The 19,630-nt window shown below is 46.2% G+C and overlaps 1 protein-coding gene across 1 annotated transcript; it reads left to right on the top strand.

The window, feature by feature from the left end:
* Window positions 1-909: 909 nt before the first annotated feature.
* Window positions 910-13,427, top strand: vstm2a (V-set and transmembrane domain containing 2A). Its single transcript, XM_033016483.1, has 5 exons — window positions 910-1,530; window positions 2,559-2,728; window positions 7,345-7,395; window positions 8,775-9,138; window positions 12,202-13,427. Exons 1-5 carry the CDS (start codon window positions 1,449-1,451, stop codon window positions 12,279-12,281), a joined length of 747 nt encoding a protein of 248 aa, XP_032872374.1. The 5' UTR covers window positions 910-1,448; the 3' UTR covers window positions 12,282-13,427.
* The last annotated feature ends 6,203 nt before the right edge of the window (window positions 13,428-19,630 follow it).

Raw genomic sequence — 19,630 nt, 5'->3', positions numbered from 1 at the left:
ATGGGTGATGTTTCGGGTCGGAGCCCATCTTCAGACTCTTCTATCTACCAAAGGATGCCTCAGGTTACATAATTTACAAAAGCAATCTGTTGCTGTTGGTTCTCAATACTCCAAAAGTGACTTTCTGGAGTACGCCTAGATTCTGCTTCCTGGCGACAAATTATAACGTTAACTTAAAAAAACCATGACTATAAAATACCATCTCCCTTTTCTAACCGTATTTAATGTATGCGATTGTGATATTTGATGAACAGAGGTCTGTCTGGCACAAGAAATCTAGACCATCTCAGAGCAGAAATTGTCAGATTACGTGAGGTTGATCCTGTTATTGCTGAAGCTGTTAGGGTGTGTTCCTCGTTCATATTTAGCTCTCCGTTTTCTTCTGTGGTCTTTTTTTCAATATATCTCCGGCTATCTGGGTTTGCAGAACGCGGGACCCGAGCCAAAGCAGACAGTATCCACCTGCTAGATTCTTTAATATTCCTGTCAAATTATAGCGGCATAATGAACAAGGGCTCGTATGAGTGATAATCGATGGATTAGAAAGCCACTGTATTCACTGGTCACTGCCCATTTATTCAGTTCGTTACACTCTCGCCCACAGCGGGTGGTAAATGAAGCCTTAACTTCACAAAATGGAAGTGGATGAAAAATGAAATTGTTAATCACGAGCCCGCTCGGCGCGGAGTTATTTAGGACAGATGCTTTAGAAGTTGTAGTGCAAAAACACACGAGGCATGGACCGCATTCAATCCCCGGCCGCCCCAGTGCAAAACCGTACGCTCTTGCGGCGATATCCAGCGGCAAAAGCTGCATTAGTTGCAATGCAGCGAGGGGAAAGTACTTCGAAAGCAAAGCAGTTATGCACTGTGCGCCTGAATTGGATTGCGACCATTTGTTAATAGCACGTGTGTCGTGATGCAAATAATGGCTCCCGTTCAGTCCGCCTTGTGCTCCAAAGTGGGTGAATGTTGTTGTGCATAACGCAGACTGCACGGTTCTAACCATTCGGAGCGGGGTCCGCTAGCGCCTGCAAGTTGCAGTCAGTGTGCAAGGTTGATTGGTCTGATGGGCGGATATTTCCTGGGGCTGCTTACAGAATGTGATGAGGGTGAAGACGCAGTGGGGAGAAGTGACTGACGCACTGGAGACAGGTACCCGACAACAAGCAGCAGCTCTGGCATCTTCCTCCACCAGCGTCTCTCACTCTGGAGCTGGGCTTTGGGTTCACCAGCCGCAATATTGCTCACCTCCTGAAACACTGATCGCTCATAAACGTGCGCACACGCGCACACACACACACACACACACACACACTCACTCACTCACACACACGGAGTCAGACAGACCAAAAGCGGAATGCACCAACTATCGCAGTGGCTGCCGAGAAGAAATACTGGTTCGCCCGTATAAATCGCCAGGACTGCAAGATTCTTCGCTGCTGATGTATGTTTGGGATGATGGGGACCTATTATCTTTCTGTGGGTTGCCTTTTTGTCATCTGCGCTCAATTGGGGATCTCTTCCCAAGGTAAGTCTGCGACTGCGAAATGAAATTTCAGCGTTCCCGCAATTGAAATTAAAACTAGAGAGGCGCGAACGGAAAGTAACACGGGAAGGACTATTGGCGATTGAAATATACTTGGTTAAAGTGTGGAATTCAGATAGACCAGAAAAAATGCCTAAATGCATTGAGGGGTTAGGGGCCGGAGGGTACTGCGAGGTAACGGATGGAGACGGTTGGGTAGTTATTGAGATTGAGATAGAGCGAAGAGTCTGTTTGGTAACGGTCTGGCAGCAGATACGTGGACCATCATTAAGCTCCTGTCTCGCTCGCTCCTGTCTGCCCCAGAAGCTTGAGGTTAAACGACAATCAGCGTTTTTGCATAATATAATATTGCTGCAAAATAAATAAGGCGTTGTTAGGGTGCGTCTGGTTTTTGAGTGTTTAAAACGACGGCGGACTGTGGGGGGAAAGGGAAGGATCGGAGGCAGAGCGGGAGAGGGGTTAAATGTGAAACTGGAGAAGGGAGAAGCGGGTCGGGAGGAGAAGGGAGAGTTTGGATGCTGGAGTGGAGAGGACGAAACAGCCAGAGTGACGGGGACAGTGAACGAGGGTTAAATAGAAAGTAAAAAAAAGATCTAGGGAATAAAATAACGAGCCACTCGAGAAAAGATCGAGAGAGCAAATAAATAATTTCCCGTCGGTTACAAGTTCCCGTGTAAGAAGGATGCATTATCTTAAGGTGCCGAATCGCATTGATATGCACTGAGAGCTGTGCATTTTTTAATGCATTCTTATGAATCTTTATTATTTATAATGCATGCACCGTGGAATCGGATGCAGAATGCGGACTGGGTTTTGTAACTGGATCAACACAGAGTCTTAAAAAAAAACAACCGCGAGTCCAGCTGTTGCGCACCAGAGCGTTGCGTGTGGGAGAGAGAATGGAATCAGGGAGCTTTCTATGTTGATAAGTGTTTCCAGTAAATGTTTGGAGCGGAGAGGCGCGATTCAGCCCGCATTAGGGTGAACATCTGAACGCTTGTTGATTTCAGCGCAATTCACTGAATTCCCCGGAAGTGTAACCGCGAGAGAAGGAGACAACGTGGAAATGGCCTGTGCTTTCAGAGGCAGCGGCTCCCCGTCCTACTATCTGGAGATCCAGTGGTGGTTCATCCGAACTCCTTTGCGAGATGAATACAGCCCAGAAGATAGCAAAATCCAGGTACCGACAGCTCACAGGATTCACAGTGCTATCGATTCCACCAGTCATCCGTTGCCATAATCCCTGCTTCACACACACACACGCAAACTGTCACCCGCATCTTCGCCCACATACATAGTTCTTTAGCACATTCACGCATTATTTACTTATTCTCCCAAACTAGCGCACATCCTCACACGTAATCGTTTCCCTGACACACTCTCACGTACTTACTCTTATTCGCAAATACCCTGGTGGTTGCTTTCCCATATTCACATATAAACTCACGCACCACCCTCCCTCTCTTTCTCTCTCTCTCTCTCTCTCTCTCTCTCTCCCCTCTCTCTCTCCCCGTCTCCCTCTCTCTCTCTCTCTCTCGCTCTTCCTCTCTCTTCTCCACTCAAATTCTTATCTCTCCTTACTCTTCTCTCTCTCTCGTCTCTCTCGTCTCTCGCCCTCTCTCCTCTCTCGATCTCTCCCCTCTCTCCTCTCACTCTCTCTCTCTCTCTCTCGTCTCTCTCTCATCCTCTCGCGTCTCTCTCTCTCATCTCCCTCTTCGGTCTCTCCTTCGTCTTCTTCTCTCTCCTCGCTCTCTTCGTCCGTCTACTTCTTCCCTCCCATCCGCGATCGGTTCTCTCTCACCGGTCTCCCCCCTCTCTGCGTCTCTCGCCTCCTCCTTCTCTCTCTCTCCTCTCTCTCTCCCCCCCCCCCCCCCCCCCCCCCCCCCCCCCCCCACACACACACACACACACATTAATTCCGGCTCACAATTACACGTGAACTCCCTATCACAAAAATCACTCACATCATCGGGTATTCTCTCACTCATATATCCTGTCTCGTCCACATTTATATGTCAAACTTTATTCACAACGGCACATTTTCTTACAAAGGCACCCTTACAATCGCCTCACCCACAAACACGTACCATCACTGGCCCTGATACATCTTGATGTGTCATCAAACACTCTCAAATACTCCCAATATCCTCTCAATTAAACGCTTTACAGTATCCCTCCCACACTCATCCCCACACCATCCTTCATAACACCCACATACACATTTCCTCACACAGCTTCAGTTATTCTTACGCATGTAACTCACACTGCAGCACACACCATCACATAACACCCCCACACTGCCATGGCCTTGCACATACACACACACACATCCTCAAAACCTCTTGAACATTGCATTCTAAACATTCATACTTCTTCACACACTTACCTTCCACCACTCCACACTAGATCTCACACATATTCACAGGATTATGCATATTCACACAGGCTCACACACTTCATAATACACCGCTCACTAATACTGCTCTAATACAAGCTCACATATCTCACCAATTTGTGCTCTCACCCATTCACTCACACAGAGGTACATATATGCACATATATTCACATTCAAATACCACATCGTTACATTTTCTCATATCCGCACGCTCACACCAACTGACATTCACCATAATCACTGTCACATCCCCATATTCAGTCACACTCCCTCATATACACTCACACTCCCTCATATACACTCACACTCCCTCATATACACTCACACTCCTGCAAAGTTACCCCCCTCATGTACACACTCCCTTATATTCACTAGCATTCCCTCATTCTCACTAGCACTCCCTCATACACCCACACACCCTCAGTTAATGGCATTCCCTCATACATTACCTCTAGCACCCCAACCCCGTAAACCCATAACCCGTTTCGGCAACAGCAAGCATAAACTATACTGGAAACTGGCATGAGAGATGGAGCTCGCCCCCTGTCGGTGGTGGAAGACGTCACACGTGACTGAACGGAATGGTGAAATCCTGCTGCCCAATGCACTCAACAGTGTGGGAGGAACTAAGTCTAAGTAAAGTCTCATACACATTTACATTCCCTTGTACTCACCAATACCCCCTCATACACTTGCACACCCTCATAATCACTCGCTCACACCCATACTCACTAACAGTCCCTTGACTCACTCACACTCACACTTACTGACACTCCCATGTACACACTGACACCCCCCCCCCCCCCCCCCCCCACACACACACACACACAAATGTGCACTACGTCTTGCATCATCACAGCATTTCACATTGAGGCTCCATTGCAATCTCCCATACACACTCACACACCCCTTCACACATGTATCCTAATTAAACCCCCTCAGGCAGACCTTATACAATCATGTTCTCACTCATTCACTCTCATATATCCATACACACTCTCACTCAGAATCCTCACCGTTCTCAGTATTTCTACACATTTCCTGAAACATGCACTCACACTCATTCACACACTCCCATGAATCCTCACTCTCTCACCCACCCTCACATGTCATCACATGCCCTCACTCTGCTATCCACACTTGTGCACTCACTCACATATGGCCTTGCACACTTCCACCCTCACCCTCAGTTACTCTTTACCCATCCTCTTTTCAAACACATTCAAACTCTCTCATAGTCATGGAGAGCATCACTCCTCTGTGCACACTCACACACCCCTACACACACTCATTCTCTTTCACATTCCATTGCTCACTCTTACACCATGACACAATGTCCCACACATTGTCACACATTGTCCCACACAGCTGTACGCATCCTCACAGAACTAAAGTCCCTCACACCTATATAGAACAAGCTGCCAGAGGGGGGAGTTGAGGCTGAGACTATCTCATCATTTAAGAAACAGTTAATCAGGTACATGGATAGGACAGGTTTGGAAGGATATGGATATTGCAGGCAAGTGGGACTAATATAGGTGGGTCATTGTTGGCCGGTGTGGGCAAGTTGGGCCGAATGGCCTGTTAAAAACACTGTATCACTTTGTGACTCTGTGACTCCACACCTTACACTCCCTCCCTCACTCACACACTTCCTCATAACTCCTCACACTTACAATCCATCACACACCCACACATCACACATCATCGCACTCACTCTCCCCCACAAGCCCTTGTACCCTCTCACATACTCCCTCACCCATCCTCACACTCCCTGACACAGCCTCATGTTCTCACTTGCACACTCTCCCTCACACTCGTCTCCTTCACACACTCTCACATAAATTCTCACACACCCTCTCCCCCACACACTCGCTCATATGTCATTACACTCACACTGCCTCGCGTTCTCCCTCACACACCCACGCTTCGCACTCACACTCACACTCCCTCCTCTTTGCACGCCCGTCGCACTCTCCCTAACCCCCCCCCCCCCACCCACACACACACACACACACACTCTCTAACACACTCGCCTTCACAGAGAGTCGTAGTCATAGAGTGATGCAGTGTGGAGTACATGCTCCCTCCTACACTCTCACGGTATCTCACAGACCCTCATCCAATCCCTCCCGCATTCTCACGCAACATCATATTTGCTCACACCCTTTGCAATGATCCTCACGTACTTCACTATGAGGGTACTGTGTGAGGGTACACCGCCCGCCCTGCTTATCTGCAGGTTTTTGTTTTTTTCTCCAATCTGTACTATTTCAGTGTGTTACTCGCCCATCGCTTCGCGAAACTGACCTATTTATTTTAATCTTGCGCAGCGATTCCGCGGAGTTAGCCGTATTTAGAGCGCATTTATATACTCAGTGGTGTCTCCTTGCCGCCACCGTTCGGTGCAGATCAAATACTCTGTGGTAACACGGGCTCAACAGGGCAAGGCAAACATCATAAAAAAAACATGGTTGGGTGTAGATCACGACTCGCTGGTTGCTTGATGTTTTTCCATGCGAGTCTTTCAATGATGAATGTGACAAAGAATGTTACTTAGACTAGACATTTACAGGGTATGCGCGCGTTATCCTGTTTCTTACGACCACAATGTTCTAGGATACTCTCATTCATTGGGAATAAAGTGGGACCCGTGTTCTTAATTGGGCACTTCTTTCCAAATGGGAATTCTGATCAGATTCACCAACCTAATCTGGATGGTACAGATCGGTGCATCTGTCGCTGGAACAAGAAAATCTCGGCGGGTTTAATGAAAGGGGCATTGCGATAGCACAGGGGTGGGAAGCGCGCCAGGGAAAGGCGAGATAAACCCGCGAGATAAAGGCAACTGCGGGAAACTCTGGGCGAGGGCACTTGCCAGTGATCGAGGATAATCCAGCCCATGATTCGTCTGAATTGCAGCCGATTTAAGGGCTCAGGGCACACGTTGCAAGTCCAGTGTATCTATCGCTCAAACTCTTAACAAAAGGCTGTGGTGACTGCGTACTCCGCTCGCAACTCGTAGCTCGTACATCGTGAAGCAGGCGCAATATTTGCGAAAAGTTCGATGTTTACAGCCCGGTGGTCCACCGGGAAATAGCTCTAAATAATTATACATAGAAACGACCTGTGCATTTCGTCCGAGTATGTCAGCCGCCATAAACGGAATTGTACGGTGTATACTGCCCCCCGAGTGCATGTGGGATCTATCATTGTGCTCAGATGAAACAAACGAAGGTAGTATTAAAACAGAATAGCATTTCATTCAAAGGCTGTATGTGGCGCAGTGCCTCAAGTAAAAACAGGTCCATTAAAATTCTATCCTCGATAGACATTTATAACATGATCTGGGCGATGTCTTTATCTCATTTCGCGTTCCAACCGTTTTGTCTTTTTTACAGTTGGACAATTTGCCACAAAGTGAAATGATCAACGATGAGACGAAAATAAGCGTGAGTAAAAAAAAACAATCGGGGGAGGGCGGGGAGGGTCGTGTTCCAGTGAAATAGGCGTGCAAACCTCGGGAAGGCGTGGCAGTGAGCATTGGGTGTGATCACAGTTTAGACACAATCAGTTTCCGACGGTGCAGTCAGTTCCGTGCGCTAATGGTGGGACAAGACGTGGTCAGTTTCTCAGACGTGTTTAGATCAAGCAGCCAGGATACAAAACGATGCCTTCCAGGGAAAACATGGGTCGATACAGGGAAGATTTACTTCCAGTCTGCAAAACTAATTACACCAGTGACGCAGTCCGTGGCTGTTTTGTGAGTGATTCGTTCTCCAGCGGCAAAGTCAGGGAAATCTGTTTTTTTTTTAATGAATACGATTACATTTAGTAAGTGGCGTTACATTAAATTCCATTAATCCCCGAGCAATTAGAACAATTAATGTTGTCTTCAGATTACAGTCTCAGTCACAGATGGAAAAAATCATTGTCGCGTTGTGTAATAAAGCATAAATGGAGAGATATGTTAAAATCCCATTGTTATGACAAATCTGGCCGGCGGTGCAGTGTCCTTGAGTCCTTCCCTCTGAATCCAAGGATATCCATTCGCAGAAGGAACCCCAAACTCAGGTTGCTACTAATTTAAAACACATTAAGTAATGGGACATGTTGGTTTTCGTGGGCAAGTTGGGCCGAAGGGCCCGTTGCGACGCTCTATGACTGTCCATTGCTGCCCGGTTGGAGTACTGACTCTAGCGCTGATCTATCCCATGTCATCTGACAGCAAGACTGATGTAAGTAGCTCACGTATTTGAACCCTGCACATTGGCCATTAACAATCTCCAGTGCCAACGTTGCCATCTTTGCTCCCAGTACCTCTGGCAGCAGCCTCGTTGGCGTTCAACCCATCTCTACACTCCCATCTCTTGGATAACAAGCAGCGGATCAACGTACCGTTTACACGTTGGATAATTGCAGGATGGGATGATTTGCTCTTCCATTCTGGTGCATTTGCAAAGCTTTGATCATTTGTGATGGGCTTCTCCACAACTCAACATCTTTTTGGGGGAGGGGAGGTGTGGGGGTGTGGAGAGGGTAGCAGGTGGCATTCTCAGGAGAGGCTTGCATTTTGAAGACATCTCACATCTTCTTGATGGCCCTTGGTCTGCAGGGGAACTGAAGCCGGGTGGCAGTGTCGATGCAAGTTGTGGCTTGGACGGTGATGGTATTAATGGTCTATTTATCTGGTAGGCACAAAATGCAGGGGTTTAACTCAGCGGGACAGGCAGCATCTCTGGAGAGAATGAATGGGTGGCGTTTCGGGTCAAGACCCTTCTTCAGACCTATCTACTTATCTGGTGTGCATTTCCTGTCCCCTCTTTTGTAGACAGTGAAAGTGATGGGCAGTGACATCTCCCATAAACTGCAGATCTCCAAAGTGCGGAAGGTTGACGAAGGTCTGTACGAGTGCCGGGTGACCGACGCCAACAACGGAGAGATACACGAGTACAAAGCTCGGGGGCGTCTCTACGTCAACACCAGTTACGCCCGGGCTTTGCAAGCGCTTGAACCTCCGCCGCTGTCCCTGCATGACGGCAAGGGCTTGAGAAGCCCCTCAGCGGCCGCGGGACTTCCCAGCGAGCGCCCGGGCCGACGCTCCTCGGGCAGCAGAGGAACGAGCGAGGGGCAGGCGGAAGCCACCTCCAGGCCGGCAGCCACAATCCTCAGGCAGAGCGCCACATCCACATCAGGTAGGCAGCAAGGCACAGCCTTCAGCAGTAGTGGAGCCATCGGCCAGCGCTCGCACACTTCACTGCCTTCTATCCACGCTTATGTAAATAAATATAAATTATATTGCTTGCACATGAGAGGAATGCAGTGGGTAGACTCTTACCCAGAGTAGCGGAATCAACAACCAGAGGGCATAACCTTGGGGTGGGTGTGTGTGTGTGTGTGTGTGGGGGGGGGGGGGGGGGGGGGGGGGATGGGACGACGACAACGATTTAATAGGAACCTGCGGGGTTACTTTTTTACACAAAGGGTGGTGGGAGTATACAGGAGGTAGTTGAGGTGGGTACATTAGCAAAGTTTAAGAAATATTTCGATTGGTACATGGACACTACATTTTTAGAGGGATATGGGCCAAATGCAAGCAGGTGGGACTACTATAGATGGGACATGTGGCTCGATCTGGGCGTTGGACCGATGGGCTTGTTTCCACGCGGTGTGATTCTATGACTCTACACACATGCCTATATCCAAAGGGCTGCAAAGTGCAACGGAATCATTCAGCTTTGTTGTACTCTGGTTAGCCTGCATTTGGAGTATTGTCAACAATTGTGGTCATCCTATTACCAGAAGGATATGAAGGCTTTGGAGAGGGTGTGGAGGAGGATTACTGCAATGCTTCCTGGATTAGAGGGTATTAGCTATAAAGAGTGTGTTAACAAGCATGGGTTGTTTGCTTTGGAGCGTCCAGGCTGAGGAGATACCAGATAGAAGTATATCAAAATTATGAGAGGCATGGTTAGGATAGACGGTCAGAATCATAGGATGGAAATATTAGCTAGATGGCATAGCTTTAAGGAGAGAGGGGCGGGATTAAAGGAGTTATGTGGGGCATTTATTTTTACACAGAGAGTGGAGCATGCACAGAACTTGCTGCCAGAAATGGTGGTGGTGGCAGATAAGATATGAACATTTAAGAGACTGTTAGACTGCTGGGATGCAGAGAATAGGGGGATATGCCTCACGTGCGGAGAGGGGAGCTTAGTTTACCCTGGTATCGTGTCCAGCACGATGGGGGCCTTTTCCTGTACTGTTCTTTGTTCAGTGTAATTATCAAATATCTCTCTAGATGTGAACCATTGTTTGCCAATGCTTCAGTTAAATTTTGTGCTTGGCAATATAACCAGGGAGCCCTTGTTTTGAATGACCCATCATTGCACACGTTTTGTTAATTGTCATTAAAGTAATTGGAGGGAAAGATGTTTACCAGTATATCATTATCTATAACTTGGGTTGAGGCTCGAGTTTATCATTGTACCGGGGTACAGTGAACAGGGTTGGTTTGTATGGGGTCAGATAATATTGTACATACAGACAATCCATTCCCGGAACATATTATAACAAAATGTAGTTATGTAATGGTTAACATACACACACACACAATGATATTACCGAAGTGAAACCCACGAAAGGCACAGAAAATATGTATTGGAACGACGAGGGGATTCCGGTGGAAAGCTAGACCGGAGAAATCGAAATTATGCTCCTGAGAGAAAAGATTGCGAAGAGATTTAAAAGAGTTTAGAACATCATAATACATTTAGACGAAGAGAAGTCTATTCCATTAATGGGTGATTTGAGGAACAGCGGTACAGAGGTTTAAGTCATGGAAGGGTGGTGGGCGGGGGGTGGCGGAGTATTCTATTGAATTTTGTTTTGCCGAGAATCGGTATGGTTTAGAATTTGCTGCCTGTAGGTGTCATGGAAATAGGGCTTTCGGGTGGGAATGGAGAATGGAGAGCTAGGCGGATGGAGACTGGATGTAATGTTCTTCAAACAGACCGCGTGGAATTGATGGGCTGAAATCCCCCCCATTCTGTGTCATGGTTTATTCATAAAGGATATGCAATATGCATATAATCCTTTAAATATGCTTGCATATAAATAATTCTGCTGGCAGTGAACTGCAATGCCATCAGTGGCCAGAGGAGTCAAACGTGTGCAGGGTAATACGGAGACCTTACATGTTTCACTAATGAAATCTATTTGTCAGTGGATGCCGTTATGTTGGGATTATTGAAATTATATTGTAAACAGAATAAAGAACCACCCAGCCCAGCTGGCACTTGGACTGGGTCACGCGTGCTGCAGTACTGGGGGGGGGGGGGGGGGGGGGGCAGCTTTTCAACAATGGGTCGCTGCGGAATAAAGTAGGTGAACATTGTGAGAGGGGTAATATTCTCCGATGCAAAACGCTATTCCTTCCGCGCTATTCCTTAACCCTTTTGTGTATGTGGACCTCATATTTCGTGCAGGGATGCACCGCCTCCAGTCTTTGTGGAATAGATTAGAGCGACTAGTGTAAACCTAATACAGATCAGCCAGAATGTTTAGATCCCACTGCGGTTATGTGTAATGTCATTAGAGTAAATCCGGTGCGTGAAAAGTATTGGGTGCATGGCTGTGACAAATCAAAACCCTGATAAATAGGACGGTCGCCCGAAGGCAAGGTATAACGCGGGTTGATTTAAAAAGAAAAGGACACAAAATGCTGGAGTAACTCCGCGGGTTGATCAGCATCTCTGGAGGGCGTGAATATGTGTCATTTCGGGTCGGGGCTCGTAAGACTGACTGTGGGAGCGGGAGAATGGGGGGGGGGGGGGGGGGAGAGAAAGCTGAGAGAGAGAGGCAGGACAAAACGTGGTAGGCGATAAGTAGACACAGGCGAAGGGAGGGAAGGGGGGTGGGGGGGGGGGGGGGGGGCAGATAGGCAGATGGTTGTTTTTAAATACAAATAATCCGGTTATTGATACCACGACAAAGTTCTTTTTTTCTCTTATTCCACACTATTGAAGTTGCCTCTGAGAATCCTGCTCCATATGATATGTTGCTGCCTTCTCGCTGTAATTGGTGTTGGACTGCTTGCTGTGTTATTATTTGGAACGCGTGGCGATGCAAGTGATGGGCTATTTCAGAAAATGTCAACGTTAATTTGAAATGCATGTCATAAAAAAACAACCCGTTTCTAAGCGGTATCGGGAAACACAATCTTCCAGGATGAGAGAACATTTTAACTTCTTTCGCAGGGACGACGATCGTAGCGGCAAGCGATGGACTGGGCGTCCTGCTTCTATTCTGTGGCTTAGTGAAGGAGGCTTTGCTATAGTCTTGGTGATGATGACTTTTCCACGATCACTTTCTCCTAAAGCAAAGAGCGATTGGATGACAAAAAATCCAAGGATTGGACTGCACAGTCGACTTCAAACCCTTCTGCACCCAAATGCACTGTCATTCTCTTGAAACGAGAGCCACACACCCCTCCTCCCCACCCCTCCCTCCCTCCCCCTAGAGAGGAGAAAGGCAGAGAGGAAAAAAAGTACCATTTGGCGGCATTGCTCAGGAGATTTACTGCAAATGGATTTGAGAAACGGTCACGGACAAACACTTGGGGCCATCCGTGGGGCGAGATTCCAAGCGCAGTGGAGCGCACCCGTCCTGGAAATCACCGGTGCGACCAAATATGCCGACCTGCTTCGTGCGACACACCTTGACGTGCGTGCAAGAGTTTAACTGCACCATCTCCACCCCCATTCGACTTTTGAAGGTTTTAAGAAGTCTTAAATCCATCCGAAGTTTCTCTGTAAAAAGATTGTGCAGGATTCCCATTGCAATGGGGACATCTTCTGGACACATGCGACACGTGCGCCCACCCATCTGGATGTTTCATTGTTTTTTCCCCTCCCCTGTACTAGTTTGATAATAACAATCGGCCGGAATCTCCAGTGTGTGCAGAAGCGACCTTTAACACAGATAATTTTGCTGCTTCTCAGTGTGCTGCCGTTATTACCCTTCCCCACAGAGGGTCCAACGATCCCCTCTGCCACTTGGATGCAGTGTGTAACACCAGTACTACTTTATTTTTTCTCAAATCTAATTTTAATAATGCCACACTGTGTGACCCGTTACTTTTTCATTTATGTTAACGTGAATTAGTCAAGGCTACGGACAATCCGAAATGCAAGTTGTGTATCTAAAACAGTTTTCGTACGATCTGTGAGTGAACGACACAAGCAGAGGCTTATGGTATATTGTGATGTTTTATTTTTAAAGAAAGAAAAATAATTGATAATTATCTTACGACTCGCGTTGACGTTGACTGGGTTATGTTTAATTTCTCTGTAATAAAATTTCATCTTCGTGTAACCCGCCCTCGCCTAATCCCAACACGGTGAAAAATGACCGCAGAGGTGTCAACTGGATATATTATGTAGAGACTAAATAACTTGGAATTAAAAAACAAAATCAAGGACAATGTTCTATTATTTTTTTTTCATTTCATTCGTCTGTGTTTCCATTCGCAATTAAAGAGGAACCCTGGTGGGTTTAAACATTAAAAATTAAATGTGCAAATTGTATGGCCCCCAAATCACCATGTTAATTTAATCATCTCATCGTCTTTTGCAATGCGGAAGAGGTGGCAATGAAGTTAAAAATCCACATCAGTTTCTCTGTAAGTAATTTATTTGTTTGTCAACCGTGAAGACTGTGGGGAACATTGTCAATGCATCTCGCCATCCTCTCAGCGAGAGCGGAGGCTGCATACTGAAGGTGAGGGTTGCCTTTTTATTTTAATTACTGGAGTGCGTAACGGTGCATGTCAGTCGATACCATTTCAAATAAAGATATTCTTCGAATCGAAGCATCAGCTTGTCTTCTGCCTTGCATGGAACTGAACATCCAGATAGACAGTGGACCGGGTGCTGAGGGAATGCCGCACTGCCAGCAGTGTCGCCCTGAGGATGAGACTTTCGCAACGCCTCCTTTCTCAAGGAAGTGGCATTCAAGGAGCAACTTCAATGGTCCTTTACTGCACAGTGAACATTTTTCTGCACAGATCACGCATGCAAAAGTCGCCATGTGTTGGTGCCATTTACAAAACGTCCAAAGTCTGTACCACATGCTGATTGTACTGGAGTGGCTCCTGATCCAGGTAAGCCCCAGGCCTCCTCTGCCGCCCTCGACCGGCCCAGCCAGCTAACCGATATCCCTCTCCTTGCCTGACCACTTTTGTGTCCCAGGCGTGCCTCCTGCAGCCTCAAAAGAATAGCATGGTGGTCAAGGCAATGCTCCTAAATCAACATAACGAAAAACAAATGACCTTAATAAAGCATTGATGCTTGATGACTCTTACTGTGCACGTTAGATGCAACCTCCCCAATATAACAACCACCAGTATCCATCAAAATGGCCCCTGTCTACAAAACAGGTTAGGACTGAAAGGCCTTCTATCCATGGAAGTTTACTTTAGTTTCGAGATACAGGACGGAAATAAGACCTTCGGCCCACCGAGTCCACAACAACCATCTATCCTCGCACAATAACACTATCCAACACACACGAGGGACAATATTTACAATATTACCAAACCAATGAAAGAATGGGTTGAACGGGCTTGTATTTGCTGATATTTAAGATGAGAGGGGATCCTATAGAAACATATAAACTTCTTAGAGGATTTGACAGGATAGATGCAGGGAAAATGTTCCCGATGTTGGGGGAGTCCAGAACCAGGGTTCTGTTTAAGAATAAGGGGTAGGCTATTTAGGACTGAGATGAGGAAAAACTTTTCACCCAGGAAGTTGTGAATCTGGGGAATTCTTTGCCACAGAAGGCAGTGGAGGCCAATTCACTGGATGTATTCAAGAGAGAGTTAGATATAGCTCTCGGGCTAACGGAATTAATGGATTATGGGGTGAAAGCAGGAACAAGGTACCAATTCTGAATTATCAGCCATGATCATATTGAATGGCGGTGCTGGCTCGAAGGGCCGAATGGCCTACTCCTGCACCTATTTTCTATGTTTCTATGTAATTAGCCTACAAATCTGTACGTCTTTGGAGTATGGGAGGAATCTGGAGCACCCAGTGAAAACCCACACAGATCACAGGACAACATACAAACTCCATACACACAGAACCCGTAGTCAGGATCGAACCTGGATCTCTGGCACTGTAGGGCAGCAACTCTACCGCTGCACCACTGTGCTGCCCTATAGTATTAATCCTAGTCTCGTAGCCCAATAGAACACATCATCATCATCAACATGAAAACATCAACGGGCACAGTGCCTTACGATGCTATGTACGACAGTGATCGCAACCTCTACTGATTGTGGATGGCAGTTGGCTTGCTAGGAGCTCATCCGCCCTTTGACAGGTCTTGTTTTTGGTCCTGCTGGGGTCAACAGCTCCCTTCTCACCTGGCAAACCAGGTGGGGAGACGGTTTAGTCACCGACTATCCGACCATGGAGCAGGTAGCACGGGATTACATGGTACCCGTGGCGATGGGGGGAGGGGGGGGGGACACAGAAGGATGTTATTCACCCCAACATGACTGTGCTGGTTCTTTGATAAATTATCAAACATCTTTCCCCTTAATCTTTACCATTCAATTGTCACTGTGATTAAAGATATGATTGCCCAATGAGAAAATCAAATCAGCGCATTTGTTACATAAAGGGAAATGGTAGATGGCCTTTCATCATATGTTAATTGACCTGATGCTGAGATACATATTGCATAGATTTATTCCTTCGCCTGGATCTACTGTGCATCCTAATGGTACAGTTATCAGATGTTCTCAGAAAGCTTCATGAAACAGTACACCATTAATTAGTTTGATCTATGACGCGTGGCCTTGTCTGATCAATTTAAGCAGATCAGTGAGCTTCCAGAAGTGCTGAGGTCAAGATAGCCCACAGTCAGCTGTTTTCCAGAGGTTTTGAATCACGCCCAAAGCTGGAATTGGTTCAGCATTCCAAAACAAAGTGGGTTAACACACCAGGGTGACACAGGTTAACACACTAACAAATGAGACACCAGCAAGTTGACAATATACAAGTTCTGAATGCAACCCTAGCAGCAGAATTGATATTTCCAATCATCCAATTCACTGCAGAAATAAAGTGGGTTACTGTACTCATATTTTTTGTCTTCCTCTAATGCTGAAGATAAGGAGTTAGAATTAAAAGAGAATGAACTTCCCACCTATCACATGCGACCCCCTTGACCTGTCACCTCCCATCCAGTAGAAGGTCTTGAGTTTTGTTCAACACATTTTCAGTCAGTTGTACGTAGCATGGTTTCAGAAAGTAATTGAGGCTCTTAGTGTTAATATTTTAAACATAAATCATGCATGCTGATGAAACAAGTTCTCAATCAACATTTCTGATTGTGAAGAATCATCTGTGGCTCAGCTGATAGCAGTCGTACCTCAAATTGACGGAGCTCTGTTCTTAACTTCCACTTCTGAAGCTTCAGGACAAAACCTCAGGCTGATACTACGGTGGACCGCTTGAGGTGCTATCTACTTTGAAAACAATGTTCCCTCATGCTGTATTCAATATTTATCTCTCACTAGAAATGATTAAAAGTCACATAGAAACATAGAAAATAGGTGCAGGAGTAGGCCATTCGGCCCTTCGAGCCTGCACCGCCATTCAATATGATCATGGCTGATCATCCAACTCAGTATCCTGTACCTGCCTTCTCTCCATACCCCCTGATCCCTTTAGCCACAAGGGCAACATCTAACTCCCTCTTAAATATATCCAATGAACTGGCCTCAACTACCTTCTGTGGCAGAGAATTCCAGAGATTCACCACTCTCTGTGTGAAAAATGTTTTTCTCATCTCAGTCCTACAAGATTTCCGCCTTATCCTTTAACTGTGACCCCTTGTTCTGGACTTCCCCAACATCGGGAACAATCTTTCTGCATCTATCCTGTCCAACCCCTTAAGAATTTTGTAAGTGTCTATAAGATCCCCCCTCAATCTTCTAAATTCAAGTGAGTACAAGCCGAGTCTATCCAGTCTTTCTTCATATGAAAGTCCTGACATCCCAGAAATCAGTCTGGTGAACCTTCTCTGTACTCCCTCTATGGCAAGAATGTCTTTCCTCAGATTAGGAGACCAAAACTGTACACAATACTCCAGGTGTGGTCTCACCAAGACCCTGTACAACTGCAGTAGAACCTCCCAGTTCCTATACTCAAATCCTTTTGCTATGAATGCTAACATACCATTCGCTTTCTTCACTGCCTGCTGCACCTGCATGCCTACTTTCAATGACTGGTGTACCATGACACCCAGGTCTCGTTGCATCTCTCCTTTTCCTAATCGGCCACCATTCAGATAACAGTCTACTTTCCTGTTTTTGCTACCAAAGTGGATAACCTCACATTTATCCACATTTTACTGCATCTGCCATGCATTTGCCCACTCACCCAGCCTATCCAAGTCACCTTGCAGCCTCCTAGCATCCTCCTCACAGCTAACACTGCCCCCCCAGTTCAGATGTAACTACCATTACATTAAAATTTATGGGAGCATCCTGAACAGAAACTGACACTTGTGGTTCTTATAAAGACGACGACACTTCAAAATTAGGATGCAGTCTCAAGGAAGTGCAGATGCTGGTATATAAAAAATGACTCAAAGTGCTGGATTAATCAGCAGGTCAAGCAGCATCTCTGGAGAACATGGATCGGTGACGGTTCAGGTCGGGTCCATCTTCAGACTTCTTCAATAACTTGAAAATTACTTCATTGTTTGCAGTGAATTGCAAATGTGAAATACTAACTATCTCAAATGTAAACAGAAAATGTTGGAAATATTCACAACAGGTAGTGGCTGTGGAAACAGTAACAGAGTCATCATGTGTAGGAAGGAACTACAGATGCTGGTTTCAACCGAAGATGGACACAAAGTGCTGGTCAATCAGAATCAACATGTTCGGTCAATAATCTTCAATCAGATCATTCTGAAACATTGTTTCTGTTTCTCTTTCCATAGATGCTGCCTGAACTTCTGAGTGTTTCTGACATATTCTGTTTTTTAATTGATTTAGGAAGTCCTGAAAGGGATGTGGAAGGCATACCATAAAATCAATGATGGACACAGAAAGCTGGAGTGCCTCGAGGGTCAGATAGCATCTCTGGAGAAGAAATAGTTGACGTTTCGGGTCGAGACCCTTCTTCAGACTGTCAGGGGCGAGGGAGTCTAGAGATATGGAAGGGTAAGGTGTGAAAAAGACAGATCAAGGCAGACGATGTTAAGGAAATGTAGAATAGTTCATTGTTGGCTGTGGAAGGTGACATGTATTTTTCATGTGTGTAAAGGTGCATTTACACTACAAATTTAATGTGAGTGTATATTGACCCCACAATTCCTTTCCCCACATTCCTTTCCAACCCAGGTCTAGGGTGGAATGGAGTAAGCCATCTCTGGTAGAGAAAGTGTTAAACCTCTTGGACACTCACCATTGTATATCTTATTGTGAATTTTCGGGTCACGACCTGTCTGAAGAAGGGTCTCGACACGAAACATCACCCAGTCCTTCTATCCAGAGATGCTGCCTGACCCGCTGAGATACTCCAGCATTTTGTGTCTATCTTCGGTGAAACCAGCATCTGCAGTTCCATCCTACACTTAGACACAAAATGCTGGAGTAACTCAGCAGGTCAGGCAAAATCTCTGGAGAAAAGGAACATGTGATGTTTCAGATCGAGACCCTTCTTCAGATTGAAGAAGGGCCCGAAGAAGGGCCTTGACTCAAAACGTCACCTATTCCTGTTCTCCAGAGATGCTGTCTGATCGTTGAGTTACTCCAGCATTTTTTGTCCTTCCACAGAAGGGGAGATGTTGATTAGCAAATAACAGTCAGTTGGGGGAGGGAAGAGTGAAAGCAACAGAGGCGGGGAGGTGACATATGGATAACAAAAAGCTGCAGATTGTGAAATCTAATGAGAAAGGAGGGTGAAAGGTAGAACGGAGCAAGGAAAGGCGGTAGTTACAAATGGAAGGAGTATCTAACAATAGATGCACAGAGTCTCTTGCCCAGAGTAGGTGAATCAAGGACCAAAGGACATAGGTTTAAGGTGAAGGGGAAAAGATTTAACAGGAATCTGAGGGTTTTCACACAAAGGGTGGTGGATATATGGAACAAGCTGCCACAGGAGGTAGTTGAGGCTGGGACTATCCCAAAATTTAAGAAACAGTTAGACAGGTACATGGATAGCGCAGGTTTGGAGAGATATGGACCAAATGCAGGAAGGTGGGACTAGTGTAGGTGGGACACTATAGCGGCTCTGAACCGGCCCTAATGAGTGCCCCCCCACCCACCCCCTTTGGACAGTCTCCCTCAGATGGTCACGTCAATCAATTCAGCTTGTTTATTTATGTATTGTATTTATTTACCTTTCTTGTACATCAGTGGAGCTGCATACTAAATCTCGTTGCACCGACGTGCAATGACAATAAAAGATATATTATTATTATTATTATTATTATATTACATATGTGGGCAAGTTGGGCCAAACTGATTGATTCCTGGGATGTCAGGACTGTCTTATGAAGAAAGACTGGTTAGACTTGGTTTATACTCTCTAGAATTTAGGAGATTGAGAGGGGATCTTATAGAAACTTACAAAATTCTTAAGGGGTTCGACAGGCTAG

The sequence above is a fragment of the Amblyraja radiata genome, chromosome 2, assembly GCF_010909765.2.
Source record: "Amblyraja radiata isolate CabotCenter1 chromosome 2, sAmbRad1.1.pri, whole genome shotgun sequence".
NCBI lineage: Eukaryota > Metazoa > Chordata > Chondrichthyes > Rajiformes > Rajidae > Amblyraja > Amblyraja radiata.
This window is presented reverse-complemented; position numbering and strand designations above follow the sequence as displayed.

Excerpts from the sequence above, each read along its gene's own strand:
- vstm2a (XM_033016483.1), top strand. The coding sequence starts at position 1,449 with ATGTTTGGGATGATGGGGACCTATTATCTTTCTGTGGGTTGCCTTTTT. Across the intron at positions 1,531-2,558 it reads ATTGGGGATCTCTTCCCAAG|CGCAATTCACTGAATTCCCC; the intron begins GTAAGTCTGCGA and ends TGTTGATTTCAG. Across the intron at positions 2,729-7,344 it reads CAGAAGATAGCAAAATCCAG|TTGGACAATTTGCCACAAAG; the intron begins GTACCGACAGCT and ends TCTTTTTTACAG.